Source organism: Podarcis filfolensis, assembly GCF_964270895.1.
Source record: "Podarcis filfolensis genome assembly, chromosome: 3".
NCBI classification, from domain to species: Eukaryota; Metazoa; Chordata; class Lepidosauria; order Squamata; family Lacertidae; genus Podarcis; species Podarcis filfolensis.
Genome location: NC_139606.1, coordinates 120,457,501 through 120,482,798, shown reverse-complemented (window position 1 = coordinate 120,482,798; position 25,298 = coordinate 120,457,501). Strand labels below are relative to the sequence as shown.

Sequence of the window (25,298 nt, the reverse complement as noted above, 5' to 3'; positions counted from 1 at the left end):
CAAGGCATTTGACAAGGTGCCCCATGATATTCTTGTAAAGAAGCTGGTAAAATGCGGTCTTGACTATGCTACCACTCAGTGGATTTGTAACTGGCTGACTGACCGAACCCAAAGGGTGCTCATCAATGGTTCCTCTTCATCCTGGAGAAGAGTGACTAGTGGGGTGCCACAGGGTTCTGTCTTGGGCCCGGTCTTATTCAACATCTTTATCAACGACTTGGATGATGGACTCAAGGGCATCCTGATCAAATTTGTAGATGACACCAAACTGGGAGGGGTGGCTAACACCCCAGAGGACAGGATCACACTTCAAAACGACCTTGACAGATTAGAGAACTGGGCCAAAACAAACAAGATGAATTTTAACAGGGAGAAATGTAAAGTATTGCACTTGGGCAAAAAAAATGAGAGGCACAAATACAAGATGGGTGACACCTGGCTTGAGAGCAGTACATGTGAAAAGGATCTAGGAGTCTTGGTTGACCACAAACTTGACATGAGCCAACAGTGTGATGCGGCAGCTAAAAAAGCCAATGCAATTCTGGGCTGCATCAATAGGAGTATAGCATCTAGATCAAGGGAAGTAATAGTGCCACTGTATTCTGCTCTGGTCAGACCTCACCTGGAGTACTATGTCCAGTTCTGGGCACCACAGTTCAAGAAGGACACTGACAAACTGGAACGTGTCCAGAGGAGGGCAACCAAAATGGTCAAAGGCCTGGAAACGATGCCTTATGAGGAACGGCTAAGGGAGATGGGCATGTTTAGCCTGGAGAAGAGGAGGTTAAGGGGTGATATGATAGCCATGTTCAAATATATAAAAGGATGTCACATAGAGGAGGGAGAAAGGTTGTTTTCTGCTGCTCCAGAGAAGCGGACACGGAGCAATGGATCCAAACTACAAGAAAGAAGATTCCACCTAAACATTAGGAAGAACTTCCTGACAGTAAGAGCTGTTCGACAGTGGGATTTGCTGCCAAGGAGTGTGGTGGAGTCTCCTTCTTTGGAGGTCTTTAAGCAGAGGCTTGACAACCATATGTCAGGAGTGCTCTGATGGTGTTTCCTGCTTGGCAGGGGGTTGGACTCGATGGCCCTTGTGGGCTCTTCCAACTCTATGATTCTATGATTCTATGATTCTAAATTTTTACTTATACCCCGCCCTTCCCGGTTCAAAAACCGGACTCAGGGCGGCTAACAACAAATTTAAAACACTTTAAACAATTATAAAAGCAGCATAAAATACAGTATGAAACCATGAATAACAATAAAAATCAAAAATCAAAAATCAATTAGATAATCTCCAGGGCTAGCTGGCTGAATTGGTCCTACTTGGGCCAGCGAGGAGGCCAGGGGAGAATTAGCTGTGGGGTCTCAGAGCGTGTGATCTTCATAAAAGGGGAGGGGAAGGGAAGAGAAGGGAAATAAAAGATCAGGTTGAATTCAAATTAAAGGCCAGGCAGAATAGCTCTGTCTTACAGGCCTGAGGGAAGGAGGTTAAATCCTGAAGAGCCCTGGTGTCATGGGACAGAGAATTCCACCAGTGTGGGAGTCATAAAGCCATAGCAGAGGCTTGTAATATTGCAGGGTGTCCCCTGACCTCGGCTGACCCGCACTCCGAGCTTTACAGTGTATTGGAATGTATTGACCTTAAATGGAGTTGTGTTTCCTCTGGGCAGTGATGACCCTATATGGTGATGTGTGTAATAAAAGCCTTGACCGGATGAGGTAACGGGAGACATTTGGCAAACAGCCATGCGGCTGGAGAGAACAAAGGAGACTAAATCGGAGGAGGGCAGAGAAAGGAGCTGCTCTTATCCATCATGAAAATATAGCTGGCTTTCTGTGTCATTTTTCTATGCTGTGCGCCATTTAATGACGGCTGGACTCCGTCACACCAGGTTGGAGCCATCACTGAAAAGGCCCTGACCCTGGTGGAGGATAGTCTGACTTGCTTGGGGCCTGGGACCTCTAAACTACGGTTATTCATGGACCTTAAGGTCCTCTGCAGGGCATAGCAGGAGAGGCGGTCCCATAGATACGAGAGCTCTAAGGCTTTCTTCTTCTTTGGCGATCACTCATAGCCAAGTAAGATTGTCTTCCATAAACACAGTTTTAACAATGAGTCCGTAATTGACTGTGGAGGCCAATTCTGGATCCACATGTCCTTCCACAGTGGGGACAGGCAGGAGTTGATCACGGTGAGGGTTTGCCAAGTGTGCCTTCCTCCTAGCACGTTTCTCCCTTTCGTTCTGAGTTCAAGCGTCTTCAAAGCCCATGACACCTTTGGTCAAGGCTGTTCTCCAATTGGAGCGCTCGCAGGCAAGTGTTTCCCAATTGTTGGTGTTTATACTACATTTTTAAAAATTTGCTTTGAGAGAGTCTTTAAACCTCTTTTGTTGACCACCAGCATTACGCTTTCCATTTTTAAGTTCGGAATAGAGTCGTTGCTTTGGAAGACAATCAATAGGCATCCGCACAACATGACCAATCCAACGAAGTTGATGTTGAAGAATCATTGCTTCAACACTGGTGATCTTTGCTTCTTCCAGGACACTGGCAGTAGTTCACCTGCCTTCCCAAGTGATGTGTAAATTTTTTTGGAGACACCATTGATGGAATCTTTGGAGGAGTTGGAGATGGCGTTTATAAGTGGTCCATGTTTCACAATCATACAGTAAGGTTGGTAGTACAATAGCTTTGCAAACAAGCATTTTGGTTTCCCAGCGAATGTCCTGTTCCTCAAACACTCTGCACTTCAAACGGGTGAAAGTCGCACTCACAGAGCTCAGGTGATGCTGGATTTCGGCATCAATGCTGGCCCTTGTGGAAAGATAACTGCCCAGGTAGGAGAAGTGATGTTTGTAAGACTCAGCTGTCCACTTGAGTGTCCTCTCAAAAGAAGGAGCCAGGTTGCAGGAGCTACAGCTAAAGGATGGGGCTCTCCAAGCTAATGGGGGCACCTTTTCTCACCTCACTTACTTTTTTTAAAAGAAATATTTATTAAGATTTTACAAAAAACAAATATACAACAACACATAGTAGAAAAACAAGAAAAGAAAAAAATAAGAGTAAACACACACGAAAAAAAGATACAAAAGATTAAAAACAATTCTTTTTCATAATTTAAAACTCATTTGCTTGTTTCTTTGACTTCCTCACACCTCCCCTTCTTGTATTCCCATTTAAAAAATCAAATCAGCAAATTCTTACCCTCTTTCATTCATCTTATCTCTATAACTTGACATTTTATAAGTATTTTCATCCATTATCATTTCATTTTTTGCACATTCTTATTAACTTTTTTTTTTACTTATTTATACCCTTTTTCCATATTCTTAAAGAATTACAGCTGGAAACCACTTAATTTCTATCCAACATCATTCTAACATTCATCAATTTTGCAATATTTCTGTAGATAGTCTTTAAATTTCTTCCAATCTTCTTCCACTGCCTCTTCTCCCTGGTCCCGGATTCTGCCAGTCATTTCTGCCAATCCCATATAGTCCATCATCTTCATCTGCCATTCTTCCAAAGTGGGTAAATCTTGCGTCTTCCAATACTTTGCGATAAGTATTCTTGCTGCTGTTGTAGCGTACATAAAAAAAGTTCTGTCCTTCTTTGGCACCAATTGGCCGACAATGCCCAGAAGAAAGGCCTCTGGTTTCTTCAGGAAGGTATATTTAAATACCTTTTTCATTTCATTATAGATCATTTCCCAGAAAGCCTTAATTCTTGGGCACGTCCACCAAAGGTGAAAGAATGTACCTTCAGTTTCTTTACATTTCCAACTTTTATTATCGGGCAAGTGATATATTTTTGCAAGCTTGACTGGGGTCATGTACCACCTGTATATCATTTTCATAATATTCTCTCTTAAGGCATTACATGCCGTAAATTTCATACCGGTGGTCCACAACTGTTCCCAGTCAGCAAACATAATGTTATGTCCAACATCTTGTGCCCATTTAATCATAGCAGATTTCACCGTTTCATCCTGTGTGTTCCATTTCAACAGCAAGTTATACATCCTTGACAAAATCTTAGTTTTGGGTTCTAACAGTTCTGTTTCTAATTTTGATTTTTCTACCTGGAAGCCAATTTTCTTGTCCAAATTATATGCCTCCATTATCTGATAGTAATGAAGCCAATCTCACACTTTGTTTTTTAGTTTCTCAAAACTCTGCAGTTTTAGTCTATCTCCCTCTTGTTCCAAAATTTCCCAATATTTCGGCCATTTGGCCTCCGTATTGAGCTTTTTCTGGGCTTTTGCTTCCATTGGTGACAGCCACCTTGGTGTTTTGTTTTCCAATAAATCCTTATATCTTATCCAAACATTGAACAAAGCTTTCCTGACAATATGGTTCTTAAATGCTTTATGTGCTTTAACCTTGTCGTACCACAAATATGCATGCCACCCGAAAACATTGTTAAAACCTTCTAAATCCCAAATGTCTGTGTTCTCAAGAAGCAGCCAGTCTTTCAACCAGCAAAATGCTGCTGATTCATAGTAAAGTTTAAAGTCTGGCAGGGCAAATCCACCCCTTTCCTTTGCATCAGTCAATATCTTAAATTTTATTCTAGGCTTCTTGCCCTGCCAGACAAATCTAGAGATATCTTTCTGCCACTTCTTGAAACAATCCATCTTGTCCACAATTTGCAATGTTTGAAACAAAAACAGCATTCTAGGTAATACATTCATCTTTATAGCTGCAATTCGACCCAACAAGGAAAGCTTCAAATTTGACCAAATTTCTAAGTCTTTTTTCACTTCCGTCCAACATTTTTCATAATTATCTTTAAATAAGTTCCCATTTTTTGCTGTCATGTTAATCCCCAAATATTTCACTTTCTTGACCACAGTCAGACCTGTCTCATTCTGAAACCTCTCTCTTTCAATCGTTGTTAAAATTTTCTCTAAAACCTTAGTTTTTGACTTGTTCAATTTAAATCCTGCCACTTGACCAAATTCTTGAATTAGTTCTAAAACCCTTTTAGTACTAGATTCTGGCTCCTGTAACGTCAATACTAAATCATCTGCAAATGCTCTCAATTTGTACTGTTTGGCTCTGACCCTCACCTCACTTACCTGCCAGGTAGGAGAACAAGAGTTTTGAGGTGTGAGCTGAGCTGGGACCAGGCTGGATGCTGGAGACACAGAGACCTGCTTCCTCTGTGCTGGATTCAAAGGTGAGACTAATGGAGAAGCAAGATATCTCTGGATATTAATGCTAAGCCCCCCTCATCTCAGGCTCAGGTTATTTAGATATGTAAATAAAACCTTATATCCTAAAGACACCACAATCTCTGTTGATCTCCATTCATTCCAAGGACTTGACATCTTTCTGCAGGGCCTGCAAGACAGAGCTGTTCCGCCTGGCCTTTGGTTTGGACTCAGTCTGACCCTTAAGTTTACATCTCCTTATGGTTTTGATCTATGGGCTACTTATAAAATGAGGCTGCATTTTAAATTGCATTTTAACCTGTATTTTAAATCCCCCCCATTATGTTTTTACTGTAATTTTACTAGTGTTAGCCGCCCTGAGCCCGGCTCTGGCGGGGTATAAATAAAATGTATTATTATTATTATTATTATTATTATTATTATTATTATTATTATTGAAACAGAACCCTGGGTAAGCACAGGGATCCCTGGATTCCCTCACCGCTTGGAAATTGGTGAGGTGTGTAACATTACGTTTGTTTGTGTATGTTTTACTGACGGAAAAACTTGGAACTGTGGTCCTGGATTTTCTCTGCAAGCAAGCTTTCTTGTGTCAATCCAAATTCTCTCTCCATCCCCACCCCCAGGAACCGACTACCATCCATGGCTTCTGCTACCAAACAACGGATGAAACTTCACTTAAAAGCAAGGACGTGCACCCAGCATGGGGCACTGCCGTTAGTTTCTTCGTTAAGCCCTTTTTGAGCTGGTTTTTCATGCCTTTGGATCAAACGCACGTGTCAGAGCTGCCCAAGGTCCCAGCTCACAAAGGACCAACGCTGCTTCGTTGTTAAGTACAAAAGTCTTTATTGAAGTTCAGTTTCACTTCCAGAGCCGCAGCGCGCAGCTCTACGTCTCAACTGTCAGACCGCTGATGCTCCATCTGAGTCTCCTCCCCCCTGACACCAATTTAAGATTCTAGCCTTACTCCACCTCTTCCTCAGTTCCTTCCGCCTCTGGTTCCGCCTGGCCGTTGGGGTCTCGCCCTTTCTAGCCTCTTCTGACGCTGAGTCCCCTGAGCCTTCCCCCTCCCTCCGGCGGGCTTTAGGAGCTGGTTCCCCATCCGGGTCTCCTGCTGTTCCCCGCGCCTGTACATTTGAACTTGGCGCACGCGCCCAGCCGGTAACTTTTCTCCTGACCGTTTCACTGCTGCTGCTGTCACTGCTTCCCCCTCTGGGGGGGCTAGCTGCAACTGACCTCCCCTCCGTTGGAGGCGTGGTCAGCCCTGACTCATCTTCTCTCCCCGCTGGAGGAGACGCTGGCCCTGACACATGTGACTCTTCCCCCCCACTACGCTCTGGTGGGGAAACTGGTCCCAATCCCCCACTGCTGCTTTGGGGTTCCCCTCTGGCTCCTTGTTTCTGGTGCGTCCCCCCTGGGACCCCCCTTGCCCTGACCATCGGCGCCCCCTTCTGGGAATCTTCTGATTCGCTGGAGAAGCTCATGGAATCTCTTGGGTCACTGTCATACTCCCCTACGCTGCCCTCGGATTCTTCCCCTTCGCTCTCCATTTCCTCTCTCCCCAGTGCTCCTGCTCCTGAGTCCCTGACAGCACGCTTGTGAAATTGGCTGACGCCAGGCTTCCAAGGGTAGCGGATATTCCGCAAGGCATTGAATTTAAAGTGTGGCGCGGCTCTGGGGGAACAGGCTCCTCAAGTCTGCCCCTCCCTCCCCTCGGCATAAGAGGCAGTTGCTACGTACAAAACCTCGTGGCGCATTTTCAGTGTCAAGCTAAGATTTTGAAGATGCTGGAAGGACAAGGAGCAAAGGACCGCGGTTCCTTCTGTGTCTTGATTTTGGGATCCCCATGGGCACGACGGGCACCAACCCAGATGGCTTTGAAAGAGGATTAGAGAAATGCACAGAGGAGGGGGCCACGATGGCTAAGCAATGCCCTCCACAGTTTCATAGAATTGTAGAGTTGGGAGGGCCGTCTAGTCCAACTCAATGCAATGCAGGAATTTTTTGTCCAATGCGGGTCTTGAACTCGCAACCCTGAGATTAAGAGTCACATGTATTGGCATAACCTATTGGTGTTTTGCAACTTTCTGGCTAGTTGCAGGACCTTAGCCAGACCTCGCAGAGTAAATGCAGAGTTCATGAAAGCAAGTGGCAACTTGGCTGCAGACAGGATGGACGAAGCAGGAACCAGGAACTTGTAGTTTGTTTAGTCATTTAGTCGTGTCCGCCTCTTCGTGACCCCCTGGACCAGAGCATGCCAGGCACTCCTGTCTTCCACTGCCTCCCGCAGTTTGGTCAGACTCATGTTTGTAGCTTCGAGAACACTGTCCCACCATCTCATCCTCTGTCGTCCCCTTCTCCTTGCGCCCTCCGTCTTTCCCAGCATCAGGGTCTTTTCCAGGGAGTCTTCTCTTCTCATGAGGTGGCCAAAGTCTTGGAGCCTCAGCTTCAGGATCTGTCCTTCCAGTGAGCACTCAGGGCTGGTTTCCTTCAGAATGGAGAGGTTGGATCTTCTTGCAGTCCATGGGACTCTCAAGAGTCTCCTCCAGCGCCAGAATTCCAAAGCATCAATTCTTCAGCGATCAACCTTCTTTATGGTCCAGCTCTCACTTCCATACATCACTATGGGGAAAACCATAGCTTGAACTATACGGACCTTTGTTGGCAAGGTGATGTCTCTGCTTTTTATACAGTGGACTATTTGTCGGAACAGAACAGAACACAGATCTTTAACTAGCTCTCTCATGCACGACTCACAACTCCTACACCTGAACTGAAACTTGTACTACTGAAACCAACACCTTCGGGTTAGTAGGCCATTAATCATTATTCCCATGAGAGAGCTTGACCAATCAGGGAGCTGTCTCCATGCCTCTGTTATCACCAGGCAGACTTACTCCTTCACATTGCCTTGGCTGTCTGCCAAACCCTAATTGACTCTGTGTGGGTAGCTGCACGTATTCAGATTCCCAACACCCCCTCACAGCTCACACACATTGCAATTAACTTCTGAGCACATACAAAGTATTTTACCCCACTTTTTTCTGCAAACCGAAGCATTCACACATTTGGTTGTTTTTCACAAACGACAACGGTTTTGTAAATATGTCAGCAACATTTTGAGCACTCTGAACATATTCACATGCAATGACATTTCTCTGTACATTACATAACACATTTGAGTTGAGCTATCCCATAATATAGTTCGAGGCAGCAACGCTTCTGAGTACCAGTTGCTGGAAAGCAAGGAGGGGAGAGAGTTGCTCTTGAGTTCGAATCCTGATTGCTGGCTCCCCACAGACATGGCCCCTAATCTAACCATGCATCTATATAAGCTGCTTTCATTCATATAGTCGTGTGTGTTTTTTATGAACGCAGCCTCCTAATGTATGCATATTTGTAGACATTGGTTAAACTGCATTGCAAAATTCAGATGAATGGGAAACCCAGTGGATGGCTGTGCTTTGGTTCCGAAAGCTCGAATTTCATCTTTGAATGCAAACTGAATCAAACATCTTCCCTATCAACTGATTGCCAGCATGTAGAACAGGAAGGTGGGCTGTTCATTTATTCTATTTATATATATATATATATATATATATAAATATTTAAAAATTAAAAATATATATAAATATTTTTAAAAAGTATGGGGGAACCCATACTTCAAGATCCAAAGGGGGATTCAAATCATCTTCTTATTACTGCGTTAATGTACAAATCAGTCCCAGTCAGTCCAGACAAAGTTCATAATTCTATCCAGTCTTATCTTGCTGTTTCCACATCATATCTTGTTCATATAATTTCTATTTTTCCTTTACGATCTCTTCTGTTAGTCTCCTTAAGCCGATAAGCAAAATAATGGAGGCACCACTGGGATCTAAAATCAATACATTCTAAAATCAATTCAGAGTCAAATTAATGGCAACTATTGAAGGTACATTCTTTCACCTTTTGTGGACGTGCCCAAAGATTAAGGCTTTCTGGGAGATGATATATAATGAAATGAAAAAGGTATTTAAATATACCTTCCTGAAGAAACCAGAGGCCTTTCTCCTGGGCATAGTCGGCCAATTGGTGCCAAAGAAGGATAGAACTTTTTTTATGTATGCAACAACAGCAGCAAGAATACTTATTGCAAAGTATTGGAAGACACAAGATTTACCCACCCTGGAAGAGTGGCAGATGAAGGTGATGGATTATATGGAATTGGCGGAAATGACTGGCAGAATCCGAGACCAGGGAGAAGAGTTGGAAGAAATTTAAAGACTATCTTCAGAAACACTGTAAAATTAATGAATGTTAAAATGATGTTGGACTGAAAATAAGTGGCATTAGCAACAAAGTTAATAAGAATATGCAAAAATGAATTGATAAATTGATGAAAATATAGAGTTATAATATGTTAAGATATAGAGTTAAGATAAACGAAAGAGGGTAAGGATTTGCTGACTTGATTATTTAAATGGGAATACAAAAAGGGGAGGTGTGAGGAGGCCAAGGAAATAAGATAACGAGTTAGGGTTACAAAAATGGATTTGTTTTTATTTTCCTTTTCTTGTTTTATGTATTTTTCTATGTTTCTTTTATTGTATTTCTTTCTTTTTATATGATCTTTTAAATTCATGTCTTTGTAAAACTCCAATAAATATCTTTTTAAAAAAAAAAAAAATTAATGGCAACTATTGGGCTAGAGTTCTATGAGGATTACAGAAGGAGGGGGTCAGACTGTGCCTTGGCCAAAGGCCTGGTGGAACAGCTCCGTCTTGCAGACCCTGCAGAAAGATGTCAAGTCCTGCAGAGCCCTAGTCTCTTGTGACAGAGCGTTCCACCAGATCGGGGCCACAGCCGAAAAAGCCCTGGCCCTAGTTGAGACCAAGCTAACCACCTTGCGACCTGGGACCTCCAAAACGTTGTCATTTGTGGAGCTTAAGGTCCTCCATGGGACATACCAGGAGAGGCGGTCCCGTAGGTGCAAGGGTCCTAGGCCATATAGGGCTTAAAAGGTTAAAACCAGCACCTTAAACCTGATCCTGTACTCCACCGGGAGCCAGTGCAGCTGGTATAGCACCGGGTGAATGTGATCTCGCAGTGAGGACCCCGTAAGGAGTCTCGCTGCAGCATTCTGCACCCGCTGGAGTTTCTGGGTCAGTGTCAACGGCAGCCCCACATAGAGTGAGTTACAATAATCAAGTCTGGTAGATAATAATCAAGTAGATAATAATAATAATAATAATAATAATAATAATAATAATAATAATAATAGCTTTTTTTCTAGGAAAATAGGTGCTGGTACTCACCAAGAAGTTGTTACAGTACGTGCCACACTTATTAACAACAAAACAAAAGACGTGCCAGTATCGCGTACCTTTGAGTACCCCCTGAAAAACCCCCACTGATAATAATATTAATAATCCTACCTTTTCCCTTCATCAAAGACGCAAAGAGGCTTACATCTAGAACAGAAACAGCTAAAAACATAGCTGTTAATCATATTTTTAAAATTAAACACACACACATTTTACGAAAGCATGCAGATCATTACAATGAAAACAGAGGAGAGATCCCACAAGCCTCCAGCTCTCTGAAGGCAACAGGGTGTCCCTAAGCCCATTTTATGGGACGAGTTGATTGGCACCTATGACGGAAGCAGGCCTGGATCCATGGCGCGCATTCTGTCACCAATGGTTACTGGGTCCCTCATTCCATTTGTCTCCCCGGGGTTGACATTCTGGGCAGGAGAATGGGTCAGTGTTTAAGTCACTCCATGAAGAAAAAGGATCTGGAAGAATATCAGGTGAGCAGAGGGACAGACAATCCCCAAACCCTCCTGTTGGTGGCTTAGGGCCCTTATGGGATTGCCTCTCCTGGTCTGCCCCACAGAGGACCTTAAGGTCCATGAATAACCATAGTTTAGAGGTCCCGGGCCCTAAGGAAGTCAGACTATCTTCCACCAGGGCCAGGGCCTTCTCAGTGATGGCTCCGACCTGGTGGAATGCTCTGTCCCACGAGACTAGGGCCCTTCAGGATCTAACCTCCTTCCGTCAGGCCTGTAAGACAGCTATTCCACCTGGCTTTTAATTTGAATTCAGCCTGATCTTTTATTTCCCTTCTCTTCCCTCCCCCTCCCCTTTTATGAAGATCACATGCTCTGAGACCCCACAGCTAATTCTCCCTTGGTCTCCTCGCTGGCCCAAGTAGGACTAACTTAGGCAGCTAGCCCTGGGGATTATCTAATTGATTTTTGATTTTTGATTTTTATTGTTATTCATGTTTCTATACTGTATTTTATGCTGCTTTTATAAATAAGTGTTTTAAATTTGTTGTTAGCCATCCTGAGTCCGGTTTTTGAACCAGGAAGGGTGGGGTATAAATAAAAATTTATTAATATTATTATTATTATTATTATTTATTATCGTCACTTGCCCCAGACAGATATTCAGTGTCGTCTGGGAAGCAAAACAACACCCCTGTGGTCTGTGTTGTTATATTTGATCCGCTATCATATTTATATACATGGCTCCCTTCCTCTCCAGTTTATCCTCACAACGACTCTGTGAGGACAAGAGAGGCAGCAACTGGCCCTATGAGCTTCCTGGTTGAATAGGGACTTGCACCCTGGTCTCCCAGGTCTCTAACCACTATGCCGCACAGCTTATGCCAGCCACAATCGTGGCCAAAAGCAGAGGATCGCACCTATGTCTGGCTGATGGGAAACCCCATTGACCTGCGAAGAAGATGGCTGAAACAGGCAGGATAGGTCCTGTCTGTGAGTGCGGGTCATATCCAGGCCTTTGAGCAAACTTCCCCAAGCTGGTGCCCTCCAGGCATTTCAGACCACCACCTTCCATCAGTGGTACGGCATAGTGGTTAGAGACTGTGATCGGATGGGAGTGAGTGGTGGTCATAGCTGTCAACTTACAGATTTGAAAATAAGGGACCAGCAGCCTCGGAAATAAGGGATTTTCCAAGGGGCACAGGTATGTTCAACTTCTGAGCCCCTCCAAGCCAAAGGCAGAAAGCCCAGCCAGCAGCCAAACGAAGCCTCAAGCCGTGGTTCCCACAGCGCAGCAACCCGGCAAAGCGGATGCAGCGAGGGAAACCACCGTCTCCTCTCCACTGGGAAGCGCTGAGCAAAGGCGAGTCCCCAGGCAACTCGGCCGATTTGATCGGCGCAAGGCATGCAAGCTCCACCCCCCAGCCGTTCTTAGACGCCTTATTGGGTGAGCAACGCAGCCAAGCAACACAGTTGGAGCCTCCCTCCTCCCTGGCCAGCAGGGAGGGAGGGAGAGGAGCTGCTTCCTTTGAAACCCGGGAAATTTAAGGGACATCATCAATAAGGGACAGCAGCGGGACACGGCGCTGGGATAAGGGACTTTCCCGCCAAATAAGGGACGGTTGACAGCTATGGCGGTGGTCCATAAATGTCTGATTTATGGGGACAGCTGACTGCTGTCCCCATGGCAACAGCAACATGGATGTTTTCTTGCTTTCCTTGACACCTCGTGGAAGATGTGCGCGCTACCTTGCGCCACCTGACTTTTTGCTCACTCTTCAATAGAGACCCTTCAAGTCCCTCCAAGCAATATCTAAAGATCTTGCTTGCGAGTGCTTTAGTTGAGATTCCTGCATTGCAGCAGGTTGGACTAGATGATCCCGTGGGTTCCTCCACAGTTCAATGATTTTATTTTAACTCCCCTGAAAAATGTACGGGAGTATTGATCTCACAAAAGCCCCTAAATTAGTCTCACATTTGTCTTGGGGGTGGGGAATGAGGTAGTTTCCACCCATTAATCACCTTAGCTGATTAGTCAGCTGCCTTAATTGGTTAATTCATTGCCTGCGTGTAATTAAGCTTGCAGGCTGTGAAAACTTCAATGTAGGCTCCCTTCTGAGATATTCAAGAAAGTGTGAATTGATGTACTGTCCAATAAACCAAAGCTGTCACTCAGAGTAGGAAAGAAAGCACTGTTTAGTATTTCTTTCTTCATTCTTTAACACTGAAAAAAAAAACACCACCAGGGCATAGCAGCTTTAAAAATATTAAAAGCAAAGGTAGGCCATCTTGATCCAAATTTAAAACAATTCCAAAATCCACAGCAGGGTAATGCAGTTATTGTCATTTTGGCTGATCCCAATGCAAGCCATGACTCAATTCTGGAGTTATAAACATTGCATTTTATCTCAGCTCTGCAACCATTGGGAATTTTTTTTACGCTAGATATTCATGATTCTCGAATGAAGAAAGTTTGCAGCATTTGAGACTTTAGAGAAAAGGCGAGTAAGAAGGAGACATGATAGAAGTTCATAAAATTAGGCATGGCATGGAGGGAGTGGATAGATAAAAAATTCTCCCATAACACTTGGAACTTGTAGACACTCAATGAAGCTGAATGTTGAAAAATTCAGGACAGATACAGTTGTACCTTGGCTCCCGAACGCTACAAACCCGGAAATGTCTGTTCCGGTTTGCGAAGGTTCTTTGGAACCCGAACGTCCGACAGGGCTTCTGATTGGCTGCAGGAGGTTCCTGCAGCCAATCAGAAGCCACGCTTTGCTTTCCAAACGTTTTGATAGACGAATGGGCTTTCGGAACGGATTCCGTTTGACTTCCAAGGTACGACTGTAAAAGGAAGGACTTATTCATGGCATGTGGAGTTAAACGATGGAACTCGCTGCCACTGGAGGCAGGGATGATCACCAACCTAGATGGTGCTAATACGAATACGAATACGAATACGAATACGAATACGAATACTAATACTAATGATATTAAGAATATTTATACCACTCCCACCTGGCTGGGTTTCCCCAGCCACCCTGGGCAGCTCCCAACAGAATATTAAAAACACAATAAACCAACAAACATTAAAAACTTCCCTATACCTTCAGGTGTCTTCTAAAAGTTTATTTCCTTGACATCTGATGGGAGGGTGTTCCACAGAGTGGGCGCCACCACCGAGAAGGCCCTCTGTCTGGTTCCCTGTAGCTTTGCTACTCAAAGTGAGGGAACCACCAGAAAGCATTCGGAGCTGGACCTTAGTGTCCAGGCAGAACGATGGGGGTGGAGATGACTACTAGCCAGGATGCCTAAGCTCTGGATCCACAGCTGAAGGCAGCAATGCTTTGAAATCCCACCCACTCTGAAGACTTCGGCAGGTATCCCATCAAGTCCGCTGGCTTGGTTGTTTTTCATTTGGTTTATAGCTATAAACAACTCTCATTGTTAAAACTGGCCTAGGACCCTCGTACCTACGGGACCGCCTCTCCTGGCATGCCCCACGGAGGACCTTATGGTATTCAAACAAAAACACCTTGGAGATCCTGGGCCACAGGGAGGTTAGGCTGGCCTCAACCAGAGCCAGGGCTTTTTCGACTGTGGCCCCGATCTGGTGGAATGCTCTGTCCCAAGAGACTAGGGCCCTGCGGGACTTGACATCTTTCTGCAGGGCCTGCAAGACAGAGCTGTTCCACCAGGCCTTTGGCCAAGGCACAGCCTGACCCCCTCCTTTGGTGATCCTCACAGAACTCCAGCCCAATGGTTGCCATGAATTTGATTTTGAATTGATTTTAGAATGAATTAATTTTAGAATGCTGTGTTACTTTTATTGTTGTTAGCCGCTCTGAGCCCGGCTTTGGCTGGGGAGGGCGGGATATAAATAAAATTTTATTATTTTATTATTATTATTATTATGGAAGACTGTTAAGTTGTGGGTGAACATTTCAGACGACACATCGATTCTTCAAACAGCTCTTGTTTATTCACAGGCCAGAACAGAACTGAACTAAAGGATTCAGTCAGCCTGCTTATATAGAGCTCCAGTACAATGTTACTGTAACAACTTTCTAAAACTATCCAATCACTGAACTTTACTTTCGATCCTTCATTTGCATAACTATCTACAGTATCCCCCTGCTGGCCCAGGGTGAGAACTTCAGTACATAACAAAGACAATCTTACTGGGCTATGAGTGATTGCCGAAAAGGAGGAAGAAGAAGAAGAAGAAGAAGAAGAAGAAGAAGAAGAAGAAGAGGAGGAGGAGGAGGAGGAGGAGGAGGAGGAGGAGGAAGCTGCTTCTAAATACCTGTAGCTAGAAATCACTGAAGGGGAGGGTGCTCTTATGCTCGAATCCTGCTTTTGGGTTTCCTATTGAGGGATGTTCTCTTGTTACCTTCTTATGTTCTTGCTGGGTGCTCATGTAAAGACATAAACAGTATTTTCTGCTCCTTCAGTATCTCTGCACCTACTGTACAATTCCTAATAAAAAGGACTTCCGGGTTGGTGCCACTGTTTAATGGCGGATTCCCTCCGAGCTCCGGAGGGAATCGGCTCCGTAGCGTCTGGGTCTGGCCGCTGCGGTGAAGCGGGGACCCTTAAAATCACAGGCGCGGATGCCTGTGAACACAGAGACTCGGCGGGCACCATTTGCGCCCCCCCAATCCGCGACGGAGCCTTTTTAAAGGCTTCGGAACGGAGGCAGGGTAAGGCGTGGTGCTGAGAGTACTCCCTCGTCTATGGAGTGAAGCCGCAAGCCATTGACAGAGAGCGCCAACTTCTTCTAAGAGTGATTGGATCCTAAAACATCAACCCGTGAGTAATACGGAGATTGGAACTTTAAAAAATTTCTTATCTTGGATTTGGAACGAGCGGGAAGGGGCTAAAAAGGAAGTCCACCCCCCCCTCTTTGTAAACAACTTAAAGCAAAGGACTGGGCAGCTAAGGTCGAGAGAATCTGTTTCTTGCTTTTTTTTTTTAACAAAAGATCCTGACCTCACGGTTTGGACATTATAAGAAGATATTCTGGAGGATAAAAAGAATTTTGGGAGCTGAAACTACACCCCCCCCCTAGACCCGGGAATGTCCGATGAGAAAGCCTGTTGCATGGAAGATTTTGACAGCTGTCAAGTGAGCTGCTAGTCAGCTAGCTGTCAGCTGGAAAAAGAGAACATTGTTTCTGCTGTTTTTGCTGGTTTATTCGGGATAACTTGTTGAAAATAAGGTTGATACAAAATAACTGGACTTTTGGTTTTTGAGCTGAAAGGAAGATCAAGGAATTAAATCCCCCTAGAGGGGTAACAAGGATACTACATTACAAAAATGGCTGGAGTGTCTAAATTCCAAGCAGAATTGGACAGAGCACTGGTTCTCTTGGGAAACTTACAAGATGAGTACGATGCTTTGTCTACAGAGGTATCGCTATTACACTGGACAGTAAACAACAGCTTGGAGTCTGATAAGGATTTGAAACAGGAAGCCTATTCAACTGAACAAATAAATGAAACCGAAAGCGTAGACACGATGGAGCAATATGTTCTTTTTGAAGAAAACGAAGGAGGAGATGGAGGTTTGCAGGAGTCAAAGGAGAGCTACAATATGAGGCCTGACATGATGATAAAAAAGGACAATAAAAACTGGATGCGGAAAGCCTGGTTTGATTGGGAATTTGGAAAATGGAGAGATCCTCTTTTGAGGAGATCTGAAGACCTGAGGATTATAAATTTGTTGAAGGTGGAAGCTGGAGCTGTGGGGACATTTGGATTTGAAAGAAATTTGAAACAAGAGTTGGAATACCCCATAGGCTTTGCTTTTGCTTTTAAGTATGGAGGACTGGCTAGAAGCAACATCGATTCTGTTGGGCCGGAGCCCCTCCGAGACCTGGGGCTTAACATCAAGGTCTATCAAAGAGACCGGCAGAAAGGAACTGAGAGAGACATAAGGGCCTCGGACCTGAGATCTCCAGGCTAAATAAATAATATAAAGACTGATGGATATTGGTTGGGGACTGGAACCGGGAGAAGGGTGGGTGGAGGTTGGGAATCCAAAGGGTACATAAGGATAATTTGCATTGCTTTGTTTGTTTTATATTTTGTTAGTGGTAAGGAAATTGGGTAAACCGTGGAAGGGAAATTTTGGTCGACCTTAGGAAAAAGGTTTAAGAAGGTGAAATTGGTTTTTTTTTTTCTTCTTTTTAAATTAAGTGAAAATAAGGCTGTTAAAAATAAATGGAGGAAATGGAAAAAAGAAGTAAAGTAAAATAACAGTATGTTAGAATAAATGTTTAAGTTAAGGTGAAGAAATAAGTTAAGGACTTGCTGAATGGACAATTTAAATTGGAATACAAGAAGGGGAGGTGTGAGGAGGTCTGAGAAACAAGGTTGAGGAAAATAAGTATCAGAAACTGTATGGGTTTTTTCTATTTTTCTGTTTAGTTTCGAACATGCTTTTTTGTGTTGTTTTTATTTTGTTTATTTTTTTGTTTTTGTTTGTTGTGTGTCTTTTGAAAATACCAATAAATATTTAATTAAAAAAAAAAAACAATTCCTAATAAAAAGTCCAATATATGGTTCATGGTGTTGCATTATCTCTCCTGCAGGTGCTGACATTTCTTACCAAGGGGGAGATCCTACGGTAGGTGCATCTCTATTTTGGCTCCTAGCTGCTCTCCGGTCCTGCTATTTATGTACAGGCATCTTGAGTTCACCCCATACATTTAAACAGTGATGACTTTCCCCAAAGAATCCCGAGAATTGTAGTTTGTTAAGGGTACAGAGAGTTGTTAAAAAGGTAACGAGACCCCTGACCATTAGGTCCAGTCGTGGCCGACTCTGGGGTTGCGGCGCTCATCTCGCTTTATTGGCCGAGGGAGCCGGCGTACAGCTTCCGGGTCATGTGGCCAGCATGACTAAGCTGCTTCTGGCAAACCAGAGCAGCGCACGGAAACACCGTTTACCTTCCCGCTGGAGCGGTACCTATTTATCTACTTGCACTTTGACGTGCTTTCGAACTGCTAGGTTGGCAGGAGCAGGGACTGAGCGACGGGAGCTCACCCCATTGCGGGGATTCGAACTGCCGACCTTCTGATCGGCAAGTCCTAGGCTCTGTGGTTTAACCCACAGCGCCACCCGCGACCCTTATCCCTCTTGCAGAGCTTTTTTAAAAATACTAATTTTTATTTGGTTTTACAAATTAATGTTTACATTCCAAATCACAAATAAAAACAGACACACAAGATTCTCTTGAATCTTTTGACTTCCCTCCACCACTCCATGGGTTCAGTACTTGTCCTTTTTGATATGTCACTCCAATTATTTGATTGTCCATTATATCCAAAGTCCTTTTTACATTACAAGTGTTATTTGAGTCCTCCTAAAAAGTGGGGTTCCCAGAGGCATCTAGTTGGGCCACTGTGAGAAAAGGATGCTATATTAGATGAGCGACTCGCCTGATCCAACAGGCTCTTCTTAAGCTATTATGGTACAGTAGTACCTTGGTTCTCAAACTTAATCCGTTCCAGAAGTCCGTTAAAAACCAAAGTGTTCCAAAACCAAGGCGCGCCTTCCCATAGAAAGTAAGGCACAATGGGCCATTTGGTGTCAAAGAAGGATAGAACTTTTTTTATGTATGCTACAACGGCAGCAAGAATACTTATAGCAAAGCACTGGAAGATGCAAGATCTACCCACTCTGGAAGAATGGCAGATGAAGTTGATTGACTGTATGGGACTGGCAGAAATGACCGGCAGAATCCGCGACCAGGGAGAAGAGTCGGCAGAAGAAGACTGGAAGAAATTTAAGGACTATTTACAGAAATATTGCAAAATTAATGAACTTTGAAAGATGCTGGATTGAATTTATGTGGTCTCTAGCTGTTATGATAAAAAGAAATGGGATAAATATTGTTTAAGTTATAAAATTTAAAAAACTTGATTGGAAAATAAGGTGTTAGTTAAAAGGAATGTTAAGAGATTACGATTTGCTGGATAATCATTTTGAACTAGAAAACAAGAAGGGGAGGTATGAGGAAGTCAAAGAAACATGTTATTGAAAAATTGATATCGAAATTGATTTGTTTTTAATATTTTTCTTTTTCTTTTTTGTTTGTATAAAATTGAAAAATTGAATAAATATTTATAAAAAAGAAAGAAAGAAAGGCACAATGGATTAATCCTTTCTATTTAAAAACAACCCCTCAAACAGCAATGCAATATGAATTTTACAATCTAACGAGACCATTGATCCATAAAATGAAAGCAATAAACAGTGTACTGCAGTCACACCATCAATCAATCAATCAGTAGCAAAACTGGGTTCCACACAGTCACAAAAACAAAAAAAGCTGCAAAAACAAAAACGCAAAATAAATATCAAATAACAATCAAAGCAGAAGTGTAGCACTCAAATTGGAAGTGCAACACTAAAAATGGAGCACATTCAGCTTCTGAGAAAAGCTCACAAACCGGAACACTTACTTCTGGGTTTGCAGTGTTTTGGTACCAAGTTGTTTGAGAACCAAGGTGCCACTGTATTTTCTTAAGGAGCCTTGATGGTGCAAGCCCAGCCCAGCCAACAGCCTGCCCTTTTCCTTCGCTTTCAGAATCTATGATGCTTTCTGCAGTGACTGCCCTCAAGGAAAGGATTATAGACAGGAGAAACTCACCTCAGATCAGGTGTCCACCTGGCCCCAGCTGAAGGTAAGCCTGCCAGCAAGATGAGAGTGTGACCTGCCCAGTGTGGAGTAGCGGTTAAGAGCGATAGACTCGTAATCTGGTGAACCGGGTTCGCTTCCCTGCTCCTCCACATGCAGCTGCTGGGTGACCTTGGGCCAGTCCCACTTCTCTGAAGTCTCTCAGCCCCACTCACCTCACAGAGTGTTTGTTGTGGGAGAGGAAGGGAAAGGAGAATGTTAGCCGCTTTGAGACTCCTTCGGGTAGTGATAAAGCGGGGTATCAAATCAGATGTCAAGGAAATAAACAATTACCTGACATTTAGAAGACATCTGACGGCAGCCCTGGTCAGGGAAGTTTTTAATGTGTGACATTTTAATGTATTTTTAATCTTTGTTGGAAGCCACCCAGATTGGCTGGGGAAACCCAGCCAGATGGGCGGGGTACAAATAATAAATTATTATTATTAGTTCCCAGACATTATAGAATCATAGAATCATAGAGTTGGAAGAGACCACAAGGGCCATCGAGTCCAACCCCCTGCCAAGCAGGAAACACCATCAGAGCACTCCTGACATATGGTTGTCAAGCCTCTGCTTAAAGACCTCCAAAGAAGGAGACTCCACCACACTCCTTGGCAGCAAATTCCACTGTCAAACAGCTCTTACTGTCAGGAAGTTCTTCCTAATGTTTAGGTGGAATCTTCTTTCTTGTAGTTTGGATCCATTGCTCCGTGTCCGCTTCTCTGGAGCAGCAGAAAACAACCTTTCTCCCCTCTTCTATGTGACATCCTTTTATATATTTGAACATGGCTATCATATCACCCCTTAACCTCCTCTTCTCCAGGCTAAACATGCCCAGCTCCCTTAGCCGTTCCTCATAAGGCATCGTTTCCAGGCCTTTGACCATTTTGGTTGCCCTCCTCTGGACACGTTCCAGTTTGTCAGTGTCCTTCTTGAACTGTGGTGCCCAGAACTGGACATAGTACTCCAGGTGAGGTCTGACCAGAGCAGAATACAGTGGCACTATTACTTCCCTTGATGTAGATGCTATACTCCTATTGATGCAGCCCAGAATTGCATTGGCTTTTTTAGCTGCCGCGTCACACTGTTGGCTCATGTCAAGTTTGTGGTCAACCAAGACAATGCAATGTTTGCATTGGTTGCAAAGGCTTCTTTTCACTTGCTGCCTCCCAAGCCGAGCGCTCATGTGCAAACCCCAACTTCCTTCAAAAATCCAACACTTTTAATTAACTTGAAGCTCCCAGCCATCCTGGGGTGACTGCACAAATAAGAAGGAGCCTGTGCCTTCTTCTTAATGAACTCTCACTTCATTACTTTCTCCTCGGTGCACAGAGCAGCCCCGGAAGGCAATTTGGGGATGGGGCAGGTCTGCTAAGCAAACCTTTCCATTCATTTGCCCATCCTCTGAATTGGGACCTGGCATTTGCCTGCCCTGCTACAAACTGACCTCCTCGTAGATTCTCTGTATGTTGCAATGCACTCCTCGAACGTTTAAGCATATCAAAATAAGCTCTGAAAGGTGTGCTTTTCAGAGGAAAATATACCTAGAAACTTGTCAGAAAAATAAAATTTTTAAAAAAGCTTTCAGAATGCAGATTTAAATGCAGATTTTTCAAAACTGATGGTTGCAGGTAATAATAATAATAATAATAATAATAATAATAATAATAATAATATTTATACCCTGTCCATCTGGCTGGGTTTCCCCACCACTCTGGGCAGCTCCCAACAGAATATTAAAAGCACAATAAAACATCAAACATAAAAAACTTCCCCAAACACGGTTGCATTCAGATATCTTCTAAAAGTCAGGTAGTTGTTTACAGTGGTACCTCGGGTTACATATGCTTCAGGTTACATATGCTTCAGGTTGCAGACTCCGCTAACCCAGAAATAGTACCTTGGGTTGAGAACTTTGCTTTCACTGTATTTCCTTGACATCTGGTGGGAGGGCGTTCCACAGGGCGGGCGCCACCACTGAGAAGGCCCTCTGCCTGGTTCCATGTAACTTGGCTTCTCACAGTGAGGGAACTGCCAGAAGGCCCTTGGCACTGGACCTCAGGGTCCGGGCTGAACGATGGGGGTGGAGACGCTCCTTCAGGGATACTGGGCCAAGGCTTTTTGGGGCTTTCAAGGTTAGCACCAACACTTTGAATTGTGCTCAGAAATGTCCTGGGAGCCATTGTAGGTCTTTCAGGATCGGTGTGATGTGGTCTCGGTGGCTGCTCCCAGTTACCAGTCTAGCTGCCGCATTCTGGATTAGTTGCAGTTTCTGGGTCACCTTCAAAGATAGCCCCACGTAGAGCGCATGGCAGTAGTCCAAGTGGGAGATAACCAGAGCATGCACCACTCTGGCCAGATAGTCGGTGACAGCGATGGGAGGAAGATACCAAGTGGTGGCGGCTCTGCCACTCAAACACTGCGACTGGTTTACCTCAGTGCCGTTTGATTAGCAGAGCCGCTGCCACTCGGCCTCTTCCTTCTGCCGCCATTATCTTGGCTTTGCAGCTTCACGGTGTGGGCTGGATTTAGGACCCAGGTGGGCCTGATCCAGCCCGGGGGCCATAGTTTGCCGACCCCTGGAATAGAATCATAAAACTGTAGAGTTGGAAGGGACCCAAAAGGTCTTTGGGTGACAGAGTGGTGCAGAGCTAACAACTTGCTCATAAATACAAGGAAGACAAAGGAGCTTGTGGTGGACTTCAGGAGACAGAAGAGCAATGTCCAGCCACTTTTGATTGATGGGGTCTGTGTGGAGAGGGTAACAGCGTTCAGATTTTTGGGCATTGAATTACAAGAGGATCTGTCCTGGAGTGTCAACACAAGGGGGCTTGTGAAGAAGGCGCAGCAGAGACTGTACTTTTTGAGAATTCTAAGGAAAAACCATCTTCCGCAGAAACTGCTGCTTGCCTTCTATCACTGTGCCATTGAGAGCGTGCTCACTTATGGCTTATGTGTGTGGTACGGAAGCTGTACTACCCAGGACAGGATGGGGTTGTGCAGAGTTGTTAAGGCAGCAGAGAGCATTGTTGGCTGCCCACTCTCCACCTTGGAGCAGATTTATGCCACAAGGTGCCATAGGAAGGCACTGGACATAGTAAAAGATCCATCGCATCCTGGTCACTGTCTCTTCGAGCTCCTGCCGTCGGGACGGAGATACAGGACGATGAAGACAAGAACGAGCCGTCTTAAGAACAGCTTCTTCTCCAGAGCGATCTCGGCCCTGAATGGGAAGCCTGGACTTTGAAAGTCATCTAATCTTCCTTGCTGTACTATACTGTATTGTTTTAATTAGTGTTTTTATGGAGCAGTCAAGAAATTTCATTGTCCCTGAGAGGGGGCAATGACAATAAAGATATTATTATTATTATTATTATTATTATTATTATTATTATTATTATTATATTTATTGAATTTATTTACCGCCCTATACCCAGAGGTACAATAAAAATCACAATATATAACATCAAAAATGAAAATAATCCAAGGGTATAAGATGTTGATCAGTCAAACAAAGGCCTGGTTAAAAAGGAACGTTTTTGCCTGGCGCCTAAAGGTGTATAATGAAGGTGCCAGGCGAACTTCCCTGGGGAGAACATTCCGGGGAGCCACTGCAGAGAAGACCCTGCTCTCGTGTTGCCACACTCCAGACCTCTCGAGGAGGAGGCACGCGAAGGAAGGCCTCAGAAGGTGATCTCAGGGTCTGGGTAGATTCATATGGCAAGAGGTGGTCCTTGAAGTATTTGGGTTCTGAGCCATTTAAGGCTTTATAGGTCAAAACCATCACTTTGAATTGGACCTGGAAACTAATCGGTAGCCAGTGCGGTCAGACCAGGATCTGTGTCATATGCTCAAACTGTCTTGCTCCGCTGAGCAATCTAGCTGCTGAATTTTGCACCAGCTGAAGTTTCTAGTCCACCCCTTGCAATGCAATAGGTGGTTGTTCTGTCCCAGTCCCATGGGGTTCTAGCCCAAAAAGGACATCCTAGGCAAGGGATTTGGTTCAACATGACAAGCCAGGCAAGGAAAGCAAAGTATCCAGAAACTTTTCTGCAGCATCAGGAAATGCAGGTGAACCTCTGCTAGGATGCAACACTCCCCCCCCCAAATAATGTTGTTGTTGTTTAGTTGTTTATGTTAGGATATTTCCGTTCCACCTTAAAAGGGTGCAGGATGTTTGTATAACACCCTGCGTAAGTTCCTGTCTCACAGGATGTTTATGCTATATGTTCCTTTCGATTTTGCCTGTCTTGCCTGAGCAGTCGGAGGAGACGGTCATGATTTCTTTGTTCTGACCTACGCTGAATAAAACTGTAAATATGCAGTTCTGCTCTCATGCTGTGCAATTTCTGTTGTGTGAATTCTGCTGAAAGAGTGTGCTCTAAGCCAGAGGCTTAGTGTCGCTATAAATAGCTGATGCTGCCTGACTACGGGAGGTCGATGGATCGTCCGGCACCGAGCTTGGGCTCAGATGGACCTTATCTCCCTGGCAGTATCCCAACAACAGGTTATGGGCCCAGGTCTCATAATTGTCCCGATTTAACTTTGGACACTCAGCAGCTTCAGAGGCTTGGAATAACTCCATTCCACCTCTTAACGCCAGCCGTGAGCCTTTATGCCTCCAAAGACTTCTTATCTTGGCAGCTCAGAAATCACGATGCCTCTGGCTCGGCTCCCAGGCCAATTAGTTTAGCCGGACATCAAAGACGTCTTCCGCGGCAAACAGAAAAGCCTCTGCTTTCGCTTTTCCAACATACCTTAGCAGTCTGGCGCAGTCTTACTCTTCTGCAAGTGCCGTGAATCTGGGCCCGAAACCTGTTGTTGGGATACTGCCAGGGAGATTTAAGACGTCTCAACAGGCTCACGGCTGATGTTAAGAGGTGGAATGGAGTTTTTCCAAGCCTCTGAAGCTGCTGAATGTCCTAAATTAAATCGGGACAATTATGAGACCTGGGCAGAATGGTGTGAGAGTTTGCTGCGTCAGTTTGGAGTGTGGCATACTGTGTCTGAAGCCCCTCCAGTTCCTCGGACAGAGAAATGGCAGGGCCAGGATTCGAAGGCCATGGATATTATTGTCTTATCCGTCTCTCTGGAGGAAATAAAGACGCTTGCTGGAAATCTCACGGCACGTGACATGTGGGATGCTTTGAAAAAGGCCCACCAGCCAATAATCCCAGCCCAGTGTTTGAATGCATCGGAGGTCCTGGCTGTTTCCCAGAATGCTAGTGAATGCAGGGATGCTGAGGGCACCGATTGCAAGCTGCAGGGGGAGCTGACTGCGACGTCATCCCAGGCAGCATTCCAGCCTCCAGGGGGAGCCAAGGAGTCGGCAGCTGAGAGCTCTGTTTCTCGTGGGAACCAAGGTCAGAGCCTTTGCAGAGGCCGGAAGACCGGACGTAAACAGAGCAAGATGCTTGCAGGTGGCCAGGAGCAGGGGGGCAAGTTGCAAAAGCCCACGCCAGTGGAAAACAAGGCTATGTTAGCTGGCACAGCTCCACCAAAGGCTAAAGGCACGTCTGATGGCCAGGAGCAGGGGGGCAAGTTGCAAAAGCCCTCGCCAGTGGAAAACACGGCTATGTTTGCTGGCACAGCTTCACCAAAGGCTAAAGGCAAGCTGCAAAAGCCCACGCTAGTGGAAAACAAGGTTTTGTT

At 44.6% G+C, this 25,298-nt stretch overlaps 1 protein-coding gene and 1 long non-coding RNA gene across 2 annotated transcripts in view; both read left to right on the top strand.

The window, feature by feature from the left end:
• Positions 1 to 25,298, top strand: part of LOC310758934 — a 218,859-nt gene that overhangs the window by 167,081 nt on the left and 26,480 nt on the right. The window lies entirely within an intron of this gene.
• Positions 10,890 to 25,298, top strand: part of CIB4 (calcium and integrin binding family member 4) — a 39,549-nt gene continuing 25,140 nt past the window's right edge. The window contains exons 1-3 of the mRNA XM_083605635.1: positions 10,890 to 10,976; positions 17,554 to 17,588; positions 19,554 to 19,650. Of these exons, the coding sequence (XP_083461761.1) occupies positions 10,923 to 10,976; positions 17,554 to 17,588; positions 19,554 to 19,650 (186 nt within the window). The 5' untranslated portion in view covers positions 10,890 to 10,922. The remainder of the gene's footprint in view (positions 10,977 to 17,553; positions 17,589 to 19,553; positions 19,651 to 25,298) is intronic.